The 18,029-nt window shown below is 40.1% G+C and overlaps 1 protein-coding gene across 1 annotated transcript in view; it reads right to left on the reverse strand.

Annotated features, from left to right (window-relative positions):
- The window catches only part of SIN3B (SIN3 transcription regulator family member B), a 65,181-nt gene that overhangs the window by 7,316 nt on the left and 39,836 nt on the right, over positions 1-18,029 (reverse strand). The window contains exons 9-15 of the mRNA XM_036736586.1: positions 12,494-12,701; positions 12,214-12,330; positions 8,860-9,098; positions 8,427-8,610; positions 3,371-3,971; positions 2,006-2,175; positions 1,333-1,506 (exon numbers count right to left, since the gene is read on the reverse strand). Of these exons, the coding sequence (XP_036592481.1) occupies positions 1,333-1,506; positions 2,006-2,175; positions 3,371-3,971; positions 8,427-8,610; positions 8,860-9,098; positions 12,214-12,330; positions 12,494-12,701 (1,693 nt within the window). The remainder of the gene's footprint in view (positions 1-1,332; positions 1,507-2,005; positions 2,176-3,370; positions 3,972-8,426; positions 8,611-8,859; positions 9,099-12,213; positions 12,331-12,493; positions 12,702-18,029) is intronic.

An 18,029-nucleotide genomic window follows, 5' to 3' on the forward strand; every position in this document is an offset into this window, starting at 1 on the left:
TATGTCATTCCCAGATAAACCATTTTTTGCACATGCCCTACCTTAGAGACAATCAAGGTAAACTAGCTGTTCCCCAAGCACACCATGCCATCTGGACACTCCTGCTGGCCATCCCCAGTGGTTGCAAGGTTCTTCCTCCACCTGTGGACCTTTCAGAATCCCTCAAGGACCCACTCAGGTACTCTTTCCCATGGAGTCTTTCCTGATCTGCTCTGAATAGAAAGTATCCAGCCAGCTAAAAGAACCCCCTTGGCCACCTCACCTGCTCAAAGTTCCCTCGGGCTCTCCTTCACCTTCATCACACCCTACTGCACAGCATACTGATATGGGGGTATAAGAGACTCCTAGCACAACCCAAGCTGTGGAAGGGCAGGGACTTTGCCATGTTTTATCTCAGTCTCCTTGGACACAGTAAGCCCCTGATAAACGTCTGCTGAATGACTGACTGAATCACTGTTGCTGCTACCGTATAAATCATTTGAAGGGAATGGAGGCAAGGGAATACGTGTGCACACGTGTGATACAGGTGTCAGGTACTATGATAAAAGCCCTGCGTGTGTTATCTCACTTGATCCTCACGCCCACCCTGGGAGACAGGGGATATTATTGTCCCTGTTTTTTACAGTTGAGGAAACTGAGGCTGACAGAAGTGAAGTGACTTTACCAGTCACATACTTATTTGTAAATGTCAAATTACAAACTGCTGGGAAGCTTGTAAGTGTCTAAGGCTGTATCTGAACTCAGGTCTTCCTGACTCCAGGCCCAGAGCACTCTCCCCTCTGCCACCCAGCTGCCTTCAAACACATATTTCAAAATATCCCTAGGAACAGCATATTATTTTCCCCATTTAACAAACAGAGAAAATGAAGCCCCCCAAAAAACCCAACAACTACTGTAGTGACCACAGTCACATCCTGTAAGTGGCAGAGCCAGGCCCTGAGCACTCTATTGCCCCACACTAGTCTTGCATGCGTCCCCCTCCTCAGGCCTCTCTTGGCAGCAATCTAGGGATATTCAAGTGGCCAAGGGATCACTGAATGCCCTGCTCCAATTACCAGGAACAGTGTAGCAGGCAAGGCAGAAGAGCATGCCCTCTGTACGTGCAGGGCCCAGGTTCAATCCCTGGCACTTCCAGTTTCTTCCCTAAGGAAGGAGTGTCATCTCACGGATGAACATTCTAGTTCTGGTGTTAGAGATCAGGGTTCAGATCCTGCCCTTGCCACTCACTCTGGGCCGTGAGGCAAATTACTTATCCTCTTTGGCTTCAATTTCCTTAGCTATAAATTGAGGGCGCCAAGGCCACTGCTGCCTTTTCTGAAACTGGTTCCTCACCTTGAAGCAGTTCTCATCGGCCATACATCGCTCTGCCTTCCACTGGTAACTCGTCTCCTTGGCTGCCCGGACGCAGCGGGAGGACAAGTTCCCACCCGCTGCACCTCGTTTCTTCTCGTTGAGATAGAGTTCCACCACTTTTAGACAAATGTCATCACTCACCAGGTGATGAAGCTGTTGAGTTAGAACAAGGACAACTAAGTACATACCTACTCTACTGATTCCCATGTGTCATACTCCTGTAAGGAGATTCTTTTCAAAATTAAAGAGAAAGAGCAAAGAACAGCCCATGTGTGTATCAGTATTGTAGCACTTTGTCCATGGGGAGCCTCCCTCTGGGATCACACCTTATTTGCTCAAAGTGTCAAATGGGACAGAAAGAAGAAATGTCACTTAATTGAGTTCACAGCATTCAAGTCAAGAAGCAAAGCTGGGGCTCTGGTCTCCCTAACTCCTACTTTACTGGTTAGTCCCCATAGGCTGCTTTGAACTTGTGGCCCACAACTCCAGAAAGGCCCCCAAAGGGCCACCCTGGCAGGGTGGAGAACTTGAGCAGGTGAAGGGCAGAGAGCTGAGCTGACCTGAGAAAGGCCTCTGGGGGGCACATGCCTCAAGGCACATGCAGGAAAGACTGGGACACACCCCCACAAAGCTGCCGAGCCTCAACACTTACCTGCCGCACGATGTTCTGTACCAGCTTGTCCATAGTGAAGCCTATGTAAGCATGAATGGTAAACATCTCCCGAAGGGTGTCCTCATACTGCGTGGGATCAATGTTGCCCTCTAGTAAACTCCTTACCATGTCCAAAAATGCTGGGTAATATTCTTCCAGTTCCACCTCACCTAATTAAGAGACAGGAGAAGAGAACATCACCAAAAGATTAACAAAAGCATCCATGAAGCCTCGGAATTTACATCTGCATCAAACGGTTCTGGACCAGAGAGGGATTATCTCTGATGGCACTGAGTCACATGCTTACTATGCTTATCCTAAGAAAGCTGACAACTATTAAGACTGACCACAATGAAATGATTTCTGGAGTGTCTATGTCTAGATGCCTTAATGTCACATTCCCAATACTTAAGAACCAGTGGTTTCATTAGTGAGATCACTCCCTCCACCAAATGCAGATAACAACTCCTCCATATCCACAGGAAAGGTTTTATATGTTCCCAGGACCAAAAATTGTCACTGCTTGGCAGCCAAGACTCTGGGGCTAAGGCTCTCAGCATTTCACTAGGCTGGTCCCTAGATGAAAGATCTACACATGGTCATTGCCAAGCCATACTCAAGGCCTTCACAGCTGGCTAGGGACTCATCCAAGATAACGGTGGCAACTAGCTGGCATAGCCTTCAAAGCCAAGGTTAGGGCCATGCCTGCCACAAAGAGGCAGCAGCAGCAGAGGAGTGTCTGGTAGGGAGTCTATACAAAGAACAAAAGCAAGGCATCTCACCTAACTGCCATTTGTATCAACTGGGGACCTTGGAAAAAGATAAAAAGGACAACCAACATCAATGTGGCTGAGGCACTGTGGTCGGTGTGTAGTTCTAATTGGGTCCTGACTCCCACACTCCCAAGCTTGCTGGGGGAATCTGCACAAATTAAGGACCTTCTTGGAGCCTTCTTATACCCTCCATCACATGGCAATAATGATGCTTCCTCCCTACCTCATCGGGTAAAGGAAAGTTTTGCAGGTTGTACAATGCTATGTATAAAGGTCATTATTCCATGTGCTATGGGCCCCAGACAAATGTCCCTTTCTTACACCACATGCAACCACAGCCCAGCGCTTTGCACCATGGCTCTTAAGAGACCAAAAATATGCAAGCAAAATAAGCTTCTCTTATTTCAGAGTATGCAGGATACAAGCTGAGAAACTGAGCTTTGCCCACTCTGGCCACAGTGCCCCCACAGTGCTGATCTAGGACTGGTAACATCACAAGCATCAATAAAAACACCCTGGGCGATCCCCAATGAGAGGTTCTGGAGGGCCATTAACAGGTCAGTGCTGGACAGGCTGGCTGAATTGTACTTACTTGGCTGTTTCAGCCGCAGCTCCATGGCAGGGTCATTGGATTTCTCCTTCCTCCCTTCACAGAGGAGTTTCTCTCTCTCCTTCTCAGTCCGATATTCTAAGAGCTGTTTCTGAGCCTGCCGGTAAATCTTTAAGAGCCTTGAACACAGAGTCTGGTGAAGGCGCAGGAAAAAATACCAGTTGTTGTTGGCAAAGAAGAGGCTGTAAACATCGTCCAGGGCCCCAGGCTGCTCAGGGGCCGCAGCAGCAGCAGCGCACGAGCCACCCTTTTCGTCCAATGGGCTGCTCTGTGGAAGAGATGCAGATTTTTTCCAGAGGTCAGTGGCGTCCAAATTCTGTCCCTGACTGTGTTCTCGGTCTTCATCTGTTGACTCTTCAGAAATGCCAAGATCTGAGAGCTGGGAAAAGAATAAGCTGGGCACAAAGTGGTGGACTATCTGCTGGATGGTGCCCTGATCTTCCTTCTGAATTGTTGGCTGCCTCTTCACGTAGTAGCTAATGAGTGAGGCTGCGTCCTCCAGGATCTGTTTGTCTTCATAGACAAAAATAAGGTGGGGCTCATTAGTCGGGGCACTCCGGCCCTCCGAATGTTGCTCCTGATGCTGCAACAGGGGGAAAATGTCATTAGACAGAACACAGTGTTTTCCCAAACAACAGCATTATTATTAGAAGTAGGGAAAAGCGTGAAAAGTGTTAAGTTTTGTTGTGTGCTTTTTTAAAAGAGACTACATGATGGTCCAAGAGCTGAAGGCCTGGGTTCCAGTCCCAGTTTAGCAAATAAAAACAATTAGCTTGGACAAGTTTCTCCAGCTCCCCACATCAGTTTACCTATCTGTAAAATAAGAGATGGAGTAGTCTATCTGTAAGGTTCCTTGGAGCTTGACTGTTTCACACTCAATAAGGCCCATTCTAGCGCTGACATTCTGTACTCTAAGGCCTTCTCAGCTCTGACTCTCCATGTTCCGAGGGTCCTCCCAGCTTTGACAGTAGCAATGTAAGAACTTAATGGAAAAGTCATCAGTGATACCAAAGAGTCCTACAACCCTAATTTCCCTCTAGAAAATTAGGTCCTTTGTGAACAGTGTCTCTGATTTAGAAGAGGAAAACATGAGTCAAATTTAGAGATAGATGAGAGATAATCGTTTCAAAGATTTAGTCTAACCCCACCCTGCTAAAGGAGACCCAAAAAAACACAGAAAAAAATACTGAAGAAAAGAACACCTTAAAAAACAGACTAACTCAAATGGCAAAAGAGCTCCAAAAAGCCTATGAGGAGAAGAATGCCTTGAAAGGCAGAATTAGCCAAATGGAAAAGGAGGGCCAAAAGACCACTGAAGAAAATACTACCTTAAAAATTAGATTGGAGCAAGTGGAAGCTAGTGACTTGATGAGAAATCAAGATATTATAAAACAGAACCAAAGGAATGAAAAAGTGGAAGACAACGTCAAATATCTCATTGGAAAAACCACTGACCTGGAAAATAGATCCAGGAGAGATCATTTAAAAATTACTGGGCTACCTGAAAGCCATGATCAAAAAAAGAGCCTAGATACCATCTTTCAAGAAATTATCAAGGAGAACTGCCCTGATATTCTAGAGCCACAGGGCAAAATAGAAATTGAAAGAATCCACCAATCACCTCCTCAAATAGATCCCAAAAAGAACTCTCCCAGGAATATTGTCGCCAAATTCCAGAGCTCCCAGATCAAGGAGAAAATACTGCAAGCAGCCAGAAAGAAACAATTTGAGTATTGTGGAAACTCAATCAAGATAACCCAAGATCTTCAGCTTCTACATTAAGGGATCGAAGGGCTTGGAATACAATATTCCAGAGGTCAATGGAGCTAGGATTAAAACCAAGAATCACCTACCCAGCAAAACTGAGTATCATGCTCCAAGGCAAAATATGGTTCAATAAAATAGAGGACTTTCAAGCTTTCTCAGTGAAAAGACCAGAACTGAATAGAAAATCTGACTTTCAAACATAAGAATCAAGAGAAGCATGAAAAGGTAAACAAGAAAAAGAAATCATAAGAGACGTACTAAAGTTGAACTGTTTTGTTTATATTCCTACATGGAAAGATGATGTGTATGATTCATGAGACCTCAGTATTAGGTTAGCTGAAGGGAACATGCATATTATATATGTGTGTATGTGTATGTATATATATATATGTGTGTGTATGTATATATGTATATGTGTGTATACACACACACACACACACACACACACACATATATAGACAGAGGGCACAGGGTGAGTTGAATATGAAGGGATGATATCTAAAAAAAATAAAATCAAATTAAGGGATGAGAGAGGTATATATTGAGACAGGGAGAAATGGAGAGATAGAATGGGGTAAACTATCTCGCATAAAAGTGGCAAGAAAAAGCAGCTCTGTAGGAAGGGAAGAGAAGGCAGGTGAGGGGGAATGAGTGAATCTTGCTCTCATCAGATTTGACCTGAGGAGGGAATACCATACACACTCAATTGGGTATCTTACCCCACAGGAAAGGAGGAGGAAGAAAATAAAAAAGGGGGGATGAGAGAAGGGAGGGCAGATAGGGGGAGGAGGTAATCAAAAACAAACACTTTCGAAAAGGGACACGGTCAAGGGAGAAAATTCAATAAAGGGGGGTAGGTTAGGAAGGAGCAAAATATAGTTAGTCTTTCACAACATGAGTATTATGGAAGGGTTTTACATAATGATATGCATGTGGCCTATGTTGAACTGCTTGCCTTCTTAGGGAGGGTGGGTGGGAAGGGAAGAAGGGAGAGAATTTGGAACTCAAAGTTGTAAAAACGGATGTTCAAAAACAAAAAAAAAAAGTTTTTGCATGCAACTAGGAAATAAGATACACAGGCAATGGGACATAGAAATTTATCTTGCCCTACAAGAAAGAAAGGAAAAAGGGGATGGGAGGGGAGTGAGGTGACAGAAGGGAGGGCTGACAGGGGAACGGGGCAACCAGAATATATGCCATCTTGGAGTGCGGGGAGGGTAGAAATGGGGAGAAAATTCATAATTCAAACTCTTGTGAAAATCGATGCTGAACACTAAATATATTAAATAAATTAAATAAATTTTTAAAAATTGCTATAGTGCTTTCTACATAACCCTGTGAAAAAGACAATCCAAGCATTCTTATCCCCACTTCCAAAGGAGGAGACTGAGGCCCATAAACATGAAGGGATGTGCCTAAGGTCCCAGGAATCCAGGCAGATGTTCTGACTGCACGTCTGGTATTCTTTCCACCCTAACGAGCTGCCTTGGGAGGTACCTGTCTAAAGCACAATAGGACAGCATGTCCTGCCCAAGTAAGACACAGTTAAAGTCAGAGTTCTGATGCACGTCACACTTAATGAAACATCCACCCAATTTGGCTTAAAGAGCAGTCAAAGTAAATCATAATTAAACTCAAAATTAGGGAACTTATAACTTCTTAGAATCATATTTCCATATGTTTCTAAATTCTAGCTATGCAGAATGCCATCAACCTGCTGGCAACAGCCCTGCTCTTCCTGTGACCATCTGTCATGTCTTCAAATTCTTCCTTAACTAAGTGCTATCAGTGTAAGGTCTCCCATCCAGAAGAGAGCCTCCAACTTGTCTGTAATTTAGTAGATAGTCCTGAGGAAATGTTGTAGCCAAAACTGCAATAACCTTGGCAATGGCCAATCCAACCTAGTTAGACTGACCTTCACATGACCTTCCTTAAAAATGAAAAAATGGTCTAAATCATTACTGATTAGAAAAATGCAAATCAAAACAACTCTGAGGTACCACCTCACACCTATCAGATTGGCTAACATGACAAAACAGGAAAATGATAAATGCTGGAGAAGATGTGGGAAAATTGGAACACTAATTCATTGTTGGTGGAGTTGTAAACTGATCCAACCATTCTGGAGAGCAATTTGAAACTATGCCCAAAGGGCTAAAAAAACGTGCATACACTTTGACACAGCAATGCCATTTCTAGGGCTGTATCCCAAAGAGGTCATAAAAACAGGGAAAGGACCCACATGTACAAAAATATTTATAGCAGCTTTTTTTGTGGTGGCCAAGAAATGGAAATTGAGGGGATGCCCATAAATTGGGGAATGGCTAAACAAGCTGTAGTATATGAATGTAATGGAATACTATTGTGCTATAAGAAATGACAAATAGGCAGACTTCAGAAAAACTTAGAAAGACCTAAATGAACTTATGCTGAGTGAAGTAAGAAGAACCAGGAGAACACTGCACACAGTAACAGCCACAATATTCAATGACTGACTTTGATAGACTTAGCTCTTCTCAGCAACACAAGGACCTAAAATAATTCCAAAAGACTCATGATAAAAAATGCCATCCACATCCAGAAAAAGAAATATGGAGTTGGAATGCAGAGCGAAGCAGACTATTTTCTTTTTTTGTTTTATGTTTTTCTTCTTCATGGTTATTCCCATTTGTTCTAATTCTTCTATACCACATGACTAATGTGAAAATATTTTAAAAAATTAATCTCTTACAATCTCTTTAGTTTAAAAGAGGAAAACACCTCCACCTTGAAGAATCTTTGTCAAATGGTTATTCAGTCTGTCTGTGTGATTATCAGAAGCTCAAAGAAGATTCACTTCTTAGGTATTAAAAAAAATTCTCAAGGCTCTGCCATATAGCTGTGCAGGCCAAAAGTAAGCAGACAACACGAAATCTTCAGTGCAGGTTGAGACCAGGAGCACTGAGGACACTGGAAAGAGCGCCAACATGAAGCATCAGCAGCCTGACGCTTCAAGTCTGAGGCTCTGTCATTAACAGGCTATGACCCTGGCAAATCACTTCACTTTAGGGCCTTTTTGTCTTCATTTCAAGGGCCAAGGAATGCTATGGTCCCTTCCAGTTCAAGCATTCTGTGTTCCAAGGTTTCCCTCACCTCTGATATCCTGAGATTTATGTTCCAAAGTTCAATCCAGCTTGGACATACCATGTTCTAAAGTCTCTTCTGGCTCTAACACCCTACGATTTACTAAAAAAAGGCATTTGGTTTTCTCTTATCTCTGGGCAAATCTTACCTCATCATAAACACTTTCAATTTCATTCAGCAAGCTTTTTGATCGAAGGGCTTTAGTATCATTTTGCTTAAAATTAACAGCCTGATGGTCAAGAGATTTTAAATAAGCCTTCTCATACTGCTCCCGCCAGATTTTATTGAAGCCCTGTTGGGCTTCTCTCCACTCTTCTTCTTTTGCTTTTAGCCTGTGAGACACAAGGAATGTTCAGTTATCAAGAAAAAATAGGGCACATTATTCAAACTTATTACATTACTGTAGTATTTCCACCAACTACCTGGTGCAAATCTTAACTCAAATGTGTGAATTAATTTACAACACTGTTAAATGGCTTGCGTGAAAGAAATGACATCTTTCCTTCTGCCCCAAACTGGGAAGCCATAGTGATCAGTTTCCCCATCTCCCCAACCCACAGCAATGTGAAAACAGACGATACCTTTTGAGCACTACAGGAACAGCAGTCACTGGATTCTTCTTCAGACTTTCAATGATTTCTGGGGCTTTATCACCATAAATTCGGTAGATTGCTCGCCGCTGGATGACTTCAGATGTCCCTCCCAGGCAGTCATCCAATCGGAATTTTTCCTGATCTTCTGCAGACATTCTGGAGAGCTTTTTCTGAACACTCTCTAAAACCCGGATGGTGGCAAGGTTGGTCTCCAAGACAACATCTAACTATTAAAATAAATTCAGTTCAGTGGATATTGATTAAGTGCCTACCCTCTGTATAAGGTGATAGATATGCAATGGATGGAGCACTGAGCCTTAAGTCAGGAAGATCTGAGTTCAAATCCAACCTCAGAGACACATCTTAGGCGTGTGACTCTGAGTAAGTCACTTCACCCTGTTTGCCCCAGTTTCCTCATCTGCAAATGAGCTGGAGAAGGAAATGGCAAAACATTCCAGTATCTTTGACAAGAAAACCCCAAAAAGGGGTCACAAAGAGTGACTGAGAAATGACTAAACCACAATTGTGTATATGGCCCAAGGCAGACAAAGAAAAAATATTCCCTGCCTTTAAGGAGCCTATATTTTACTAAGGGGATGCAACATATACAAAACTAAATTAATACAAGGTAATGCAAATTAATTTCAAAAGGGAGAAAGTGCTAACAAGTGAAGGAACAGGAAAAGCCTCAGGTAGGAGGAAAAACCTGAGCAATGCCTGAAAGGAACTTGAGATTCTACAAGATGGAGGAGAGGAGGAAGAGCATTCCAGACACAAATCATCACATGTACCAAAGCACAGAGGCCAGGGATGGAGTTTGGCAGCAGCCAAAGAAGCTCATTTGATCTTCGGGAGCACTGAGAGAGGCTAAGCTTCCAGGGAGGTGGCAGTGCCGCCGTGCTGGGTTCACATCATATCTTATCTGCACTGTTAGCACCAGTCCTAGGTAGCACAGTTTGAGGACACTGACAAGGCAAAGACTATACAGAGGGCAACCAAGATGGCGAAAGGACCCCTAGTGAGCCCATTTCGTGTGAGGGTAAGTTGAGGGAATGAAATCCCTTCCAACTCTCAAATTCTGTGATTCATTAACGGGAAACAGCTAATAGGCCAGTTTGACTGGAATGAAGACTGTGTGAAGGGAAGTAATAAGAAACAAGACTGGAAAAGCAGGTGGGAGCCTGGTTGTGCAGGACTTTAAAAACCAAGTTAAAGATCTCATATTTTATCCTAAAGGCAGCAAACATGGAGCCAGTGAAGATTTCTTAATAAGGAAAACGAAATGGTCAGATCTTTACTTAAGGAATATCAACATGGCATCTATTTGGAAGACGGACGAAAGAGGGGAGAAACTGGAAAGGAGAAAGTTAGGTAGCTATTCTAAGCATACTATTTTTCGCTTTATTTTTTTCATGTTTTTTTGTGGCCTGTGTTTCCTTTCACAACATGACTAACATGGAAATATGTTTTGCATGACTGTACATGCATACCCTATCAAACTGCTTACCACCTCAGGGAGAGGGAAGGAAAGAGAGGAAGAAAATCTGGAACTCAAAATGAATGTTAAAAATTGTTTTTACATGTAAAATATTATAATAATATTATTTAAAATTATTTTTATAAAATATATTTTATTTATATATTTATAAATATATTCTTGTAAAAATAATATAATAATATTGTAAAAAAAATTTTTTTTTAAAGGGAGAGGGCCTTAGAAGTCCTCTAGTCCTCCTGAGTTTGAGGCTGCTAAAACACTGGGTAACAGGGAACTCATCATACCATACAGCAGCCCATTTCATCATCACCAACTGTTATGAGGTCCTTATTTACAGTCAGCTACCATTTGCCTTTGCAACTTCACCTTCACTGATGCTAGTTCTACTCTCAACAGAAAAAGGTCCAATAACTATACCACATGACAAGTCCTTTAATTATATGGCAGCAAGCATGTCTATACCAAGTCTTCCCTTCTCCACTCAAAATATTCCTCATTCCTTCAGTTAATCCTCATATATCAAGAAAAATATCCCAAAACAGCAAATCGTTAGAATCATTTTATTTCAGCTACCACATCCACTCTTGATATATGGTTTATGATACTGAGAAGCAGGACAGCTTGTCACTAAAGGCTGCACTATGTTGCCACAATCACATAAGCAGCCCTCTAGAATACATTCACCTTCCTGGCAAAGACTCTCAATGACAAAACTGCATGCCTCCCAACATCCATGAAGTCCTCAAGGTCACACCTGAAAGAGCACACAGTCTGTTGGTCTTTGGATTCTATGAGAGTACTCAAAATAGCATTTAGTGGGCTGATAGGTAGGCCACGGGTCTTTCAGAATGACAGAAAAGAAATGCAAGACCACACAGAAAGCTCTGCTCTCTCCGTTAGTCAGGGGTGGAGGGGGGCAGCCCAACAGGCCAACGTGGCCCCAGGCTATAAAGGTGGTGGCTCCACTCTTCTCTCTGCCCTGTGTACATTTGGAATATAATGTTCAGCTCTGAGTAGCACATTTTTGGAGGGAAACTAACCTGACACGCTATGTCCAGAGGAAGGGAATCAGAGTAAAAGGAAAATATAAATTATGTCATTTGGTTGAATATACTAAGGATACTGACCCTGGAAAAAGCTACAGCAACAGAAGGGAGACATGGTAACTAGATCTTCAAAGAGCTGAACAATTATTGTATGGAAAAGGGATCAGGCTTGTTCACTTTGGCCCCAGAACAGAGCCAGGACCAGAGAGAGATTTTGTTTTAATATGAGGAAAAGCTCGCTAACAAGTATGCTGCCTAAGAGTAAAGTGGATAGCCTTGGAAGATACTAAGTGTACCATCTCTGGGGATCTCCTGATGGAAGCTGGATAATGTTAAATGAGATGGCCTCTATAGTTCCCTCCACTATGCCAATCAGAAATTACTATTGATGAAAAAGGCTGCCTCATGAGGGAATGAGCTTTACATTACTGGAGGTACTGAAGCTGAGAACAGATGATCACCACTGGAGATGTTTCAGAAAGGATTCATATTTCCGGTAAAAACTGAAGTAAATTATCTCTACAGTTCCCATTCCCCTCTGGGATTTGATGATCTGAAAGGGGAATGTACAGGTGAAACTGACAGAAGGTGAGCAAAAGGATGACCACCCCTAGACAGATCTAGATGAAATTAAATTAAAACATCACGTACTACTACTTGTCAAAGACACTGAAAGAATCAATCACTTCACCTGCAGAATAGATACTCTAATGTCATCTGATTGCCCCGGGATACCAGGGAGGAGTAATCAAAGCACCATGACACAAAAGGGGTAAAAAAATAGCACAAAAAACACACCTCAAACCGTTCATCCTCACAGCGATGCAGTTGCTCCTCATAGGGAGTTTTTTTTGAACTGACAAAGGTAGAGTCTTCAGACCAGGATGGAAAGGACACCCAGGTATCATTTAAAACCTATGACAAAAGAGAAAAATCCAACATTACATACAGCTTGTACCTTTCCCATCTAAGCCACAACAATCACTCTCTTTCATTGGTTCCCCAGAATTCTGAAAAAGGCCACGGTTAACATCCTTAAAATGAAGTAGCAAAAAATCGCCACGTGGGCGGCAAGTACCTCCTTGCATATGGCTGTCCTGCCACTGCATTTTGGCTGTTGGTAAGTTTTGGGGAGAGCCCGGTAACTAGATCCTATGCGCTTGCAAGATGCGTAGTCAATTTCCCGACCAATTCCATCCCCCGATCGATCACTCATGGGTGGTGCAAACGAAAGCTCTTTTACTCCCAAGAAGGACTTGAATTGGGCGAAGAGTTCTGGAAATTTTCTTCAAAAGTTAAAGGCATACTGTAAGTCCACATAGTCACAGCCTTCCCAAAGAGGTTTATGTTGTGTGAATAAAGCAGGTGCTCAGTAAGTTTTTAGTAAATGAACATAGGAGGCTTGATCCTATATCTAGCTCAAGGGTTCTTAACCTTTTTGGAGTAATGAACCCCTTGGGAAGTCTGGTGAAACCTATGAACTCCTCAGAATGTTGTTTTTTAAATGCATTTAAAATGCATGGGATCTAAATGCATAAAATACATAGGATTATAGAGGAAACCAGTTATGATAAAATATAGTTCTCAACACATTAAAAGAAAAGTTTCAGGGGCCTAGGTTAAGAACTCTCTGTTCTAGTTATTACTGACAGAATCAGCAGCTAAGTTACACAGCATCAGCCCATACATATCTTGGTAATTTCCTTGACATATTTGGCTTGTGTAAAACTTGGGTGTAGCCTGTAATTGTCATTTTTCAGTGTATAACTTTGTACTGCTAATTCCTTTCAGATACATCTTCTAGTTCTCTAGAGCTGGCCTATATTTGGACAAATATGGTCTGTATCTATCACATACCCAGTACCATACATCTTCAATAATCTTTACGCTTTAAATAATCTTTCAGCTCTAAATACTAAGACCTGAAATCAATACTACATAGTTGACTCTTATACCAGCAATGTTAATGAAATAAAATGGGCCACATTTCTGGCCAAGTTTTTTAAATGACTATCCTACTTTCAGACTCTTACCATCTAAAGTAGATGTATTATTCATGCTTATCAATATTAAACATCTACTATGTGCAAAACAGTGGGGGAAAGACAAAAAGACCTCTCCCCTTTATCCCCACCTCCCCCACTCCTATCTTATGATGGCAGGCAATGGAGGTATGAGACATAACATAAGATTATTACGCAGTGAAATACAAAGTCTGAAAATAAGACTCCAACTCCATGCCAATGATCATACAGTGTGTGATGTGGAGGCAGGGCAGCTCAGCAAAATGGTATACTTGGAAGCCAGGAGGACCTGAGCTCAAGATCCACCTTGGCTGTTTACTATCCTGAGCAAAAATGTGACACATCAATGCAGAATCGGTTAAATTAACACTATATTGATGTGATGATAAACTTGTCCTTTCCCCTTCTAAAATCTGGCACACAGAAAGTAAAACCTAAGTATAGACTATAACTGGTATTACTTTTTAGTCACTAACTTCATTTTTGTTTTCCTTTAAGAATATTTCATTTCATTCATACCCCCTCTATTTGGAGGTAGACTGTTTATTTTTAAATGCTTATTGATGTATTTTGTATTTTTACATCATGACAGTTTTCTCCAGTATCACTTCTCTCTCCCTCCCAGAGAACCATCCCATATAACAAATAGTATTTTTTTTAAAGAGAAGAGAAAAAGAGGAAAAATATCAGTGTAACAGATCAGTACACTGAAAAAGTCTGAAAATACATGCAAGATACAATTAAGGAATCTGCATCTCTACCGAGAAGACACTTCCATTGAAAGTATCTTTTCATATCTCTTCTTTTAAGCTAAGTTTGTTCTTCAAAATTCTGCAACATCTGCTTTTAACTTTTGTGTGTGTGACTGTTTTGTTTATAGTCTTGTAGTCATTGTGCATTTCCTTGACTGTTTCATTCGGTATCTGTTCATGTAAATCTGTCCATGCTTCTCTGTATTTGTCACATTCTTCATTTATTACAGCACATAATATTCAATTATATTCACACACCATTACTTGTTTAGCCATTTCCAAATCGATGGACATTTACTTTGTTTCCAATTCCTTGCTATCAAAAAAAAGTGCTGCTATAAATATTGTGGAGTACATGAGGATTTTACCAATGACTTTCTTAAGCCAAAAGGTACAGATGTTTTAGTCCAGGGGTGAGGAACCTGCGGCCCTGAAGCTACATGTAGCCCTCTAGGTCCTCAAGTGTGATCCTTTGACTGAACCCAAACTTCACAGAACAAATCCTCTTAAAAAATGATTTGTTCTGTGAAATTTGGACTCAGTCAAAACGCTGCACCCAAGGACCGAGGCTGCAGGTTCCCCACCTGTTTTAGCTACTTTATTTGCATAATTCCAAACTGTGACCCAAAATAGCTGTACTGATTTATAGTTCCATCAAAAATGCATTGGTGTGCCAATCTTCCCATAATCCCTCCAACACAGTATTCCCATCTTTGCTAATTTTCATGGTGTTAAGTGAAACCTTAAGGTTGTTTTTATTTGCATTTCTCTTACAATTAGTAATTTGAAGCATTCTTTTATGTGCTTGTAGTTGTTTGCAATTCAAGAACTGTTCATATCCTATGACTTCTAATCTGCTAGGGAATGGCTTTCTGTCTTTACTTACACACACACACACACACACACACACACACCCCTTATACCCTGGATAATTTGATAAAAAGATTTTTTTTTCCATTCAACCCATTGCCGTTATCCTAATTGCATTATTTTTGTCTATGAAAGGTATATGATCTGCTTCTCTTCTATTTTTTTAATAGTGTGATTTTTAATATTAAGGTCATGTATTTAGAATGTATTGTGAAATATGGTAAAAGGTTTTGTTCTAAGACTAATTTCTGCCAGACTGCTTTCAAGCTTTCCCAGCAGCTTTTATTAGAGTTCTTCCCTAATAATTTATATTTTCCAGTTTATCAAACACTAGGTTGTCAAGTTCCATTGTTTTTGACTATCTTTTTTCTAATCTGTTTCACTGGTCTAGCTCTCTATTTTTTAATTAATACCAAGTGGTTTGGATAATTGCTGCTTTATAAGATAGTTTGACATCTGGAAGTACTATTCCCCTTCCTCGACTTCTTTTCATTATTTCCTTTATTAGTTTAGATCTTTTATTCTTCCAAATGAATTTTTTAATTAAGTTCTGTAAAGCGTCCTTTTGACAATTTGATGTAGTATTAAAAATGTAAATGTAAACTTTAGTGGTCTTCTCATTTTTGTTATACTGCCATGGCAAAATCAGGAGCACTGAATATTCCTCCAGCTGTTTAAGTCATTCTAAATGTCTTATGTGCTTTGATAGATGCATCTCCAGATACTTTATGCAGTTTGTAGTTATTTGGCATGAGATTTCCCATTTACTGTCTCTTGGATTTTGTTATTACATATTGATGCTGTTGATTTTTGAGGGCTTCTAGTGTGCAATTTTTCTCTATTGTCTCAATTTCTGTCTTTGCCAATTCCCTAGGATTTTCTAACTAAACCAACGTGTTATCAGCAAATAGGGAAAATTTTATGTCTTTACCTATCTTTGTGTCTTTAAGGTTCTTCTCTTGTCTTCTTGCTATTGCTGGCATTTTCAGAACTACATTAAATAACAGTAGGGAATGTGCTTTATTTCTGTCTTTATTGGGAAAGATTCTAGCATATCTCCATTGCATATGATGCTTGCTTTTGGTTTTAAATACTTAATATTTTTTATATGTCCCTCTTTGCCTATATTTCATAGGATTCTTAGCATAAATGAGTTGTAAAGGCTTTGTTCCTTTTCTGTTGAGATAATCATGTGGTTTTGGATGTTTTTATTTTTAATATGTTTGTCTAGATTGTTTTCCTAATGTTAAAACACCCTTGCATTCCTAGTATAAATCCAACTTGGTCATAATGAATGATTTCTTGCATAAATGGCAAAAATATAATTTCATTTAAAATTTTTGAAGCAATATCCATTAATGGCATTGGCCAGTCACTCCAGGCACTGTGCTATGCAATGGAGTTACACAGAAATGTCAAAGATAGTCCCTGCACTAAAAGAACTTAGTCTCATAAATGAAATGTAAATAACTATGTACAAACAAGATATATGCAAAGTAAATGGAGATAATCAACAGGAGGATGGCATGGCATTAAGGTATACTGGGAAAGGCTTCCAGAAAAAAAGAGCATTTTAGCTGAGACTTGAAAGTAGCCAGAGAAATGAGAAAGCAGAGATGAGGAGGGAGTAAACTGCAGGCAGCAGGAACAGCCAGTAAAAATTCTCAGTCCAGAGATGGAATGTCTAATTCAAAGAGAATAACAAGGTGGCCAGTATCACTGCATTTCAAGAGTACCGTGGTCCACAGTTCTCATTTGGCGCTCTCCCTGGTTGAGCTTTTAGGACTATTTTTGTTTCATAAAAGAAGTCTGGCAGGGTACTTTCTTTATCAATTTTTGAGAGTAATTTGTGTGGTATTAATGTTAACTGCTTTTTAAAGTGTGATAGAATTTTCCTGTGAATCCATTAGGACCAGATTTGTTCTAAGACTTCCATTTAGTTTTTGTTAGTCTGGGTATTTCATAATTCTGAATATATTTGTTTCTTTTGTGTTCTCAGTTTTCTTAGTATACAACTGTGTATAACATGTTCTGATTATTCTTGAAATTACACCGTTTACTACTTTGATTTGATTTTGTCCTCTTTAATCAGATTGGCTAAAGATTTATCACTTTTGTTAGTCTTTTTAAAAAAACCAGCGTTTAATTTTATCACTTCTATGGGATATTTTTGTTTCCAGTTTATCCATTTCTCCTCTAATTTTTAATATCGTCTCTTTTGTATTTTAAGCTTATTGTTGCTTTTCTAAATTTTAAAAATGCATGTGCGGTTAATTCTTTGTCCATTTTGTTAATGTATGTTTATGGTATATGATTCTTCTTTAGATAACTAATTTAGCTGCATTCCAGAAATTGTTGGTATTGTTGCATCACTATCATGTATAATTACTGTTTCTATGATTTGTTCTTTGACCCACCCTTCAGGATTTCATTGTTTCCATTTGGGTCTCTGTCTTTTGTTTGTGATCCTTAAACTATTTTTATTGTGTTAGTCTGTAAAGGACAGATTTACTATTTCTGCCTTCTTAACATCTGTTTGCAGTATCTCTGTGCCCTAATGATCAATGTTTGCAAAAGTTTCATGTGGTGCTGAGATATATGGATTATACACAGACATCGCCGTAAGTTTTCTGGCTCTATTTTCTCCACTAATTTGTTCGGTTCTGTATTTTCCCATCTATTTTTTTTTTCTGTTACAGAAAACTAAGGACATGAAAATCTCCTGCCACTACTGTATTACTATGTCTTCTTGGAGTTCAGTTAATTTTTCCTCCATGAATTTAGATGTTAAAATATTTGGAGCACTTAAGTTTAATACTAATATTGGTTTTTTGTATATGGCTCATTTCAGTATAAGGTAGTTTTCTTATTTATTACTTTTTATGTTCTGAATATTTGTTTTTGCTTTGATACCATGATTACAAATCCTGCTTTTTGTGGATTCATCTCATGCATAATAAAAAATTTT

The sequence above is a fragment of the Trichosurus vulpecula genome, chromosome 1 (genome assembly GCF_011100635.1).
Source record: "Trichosurus vulpecula isolate mTriVul1 chromosome 1, mTriVul1.pri, whole genome shotgun sequence".
NCBI lineage: Eukaryota > Metazoa > Chordata > Mammalia > Diprotodontia > Phalangeridae > Trichosurus > Trichosurus vulpecula.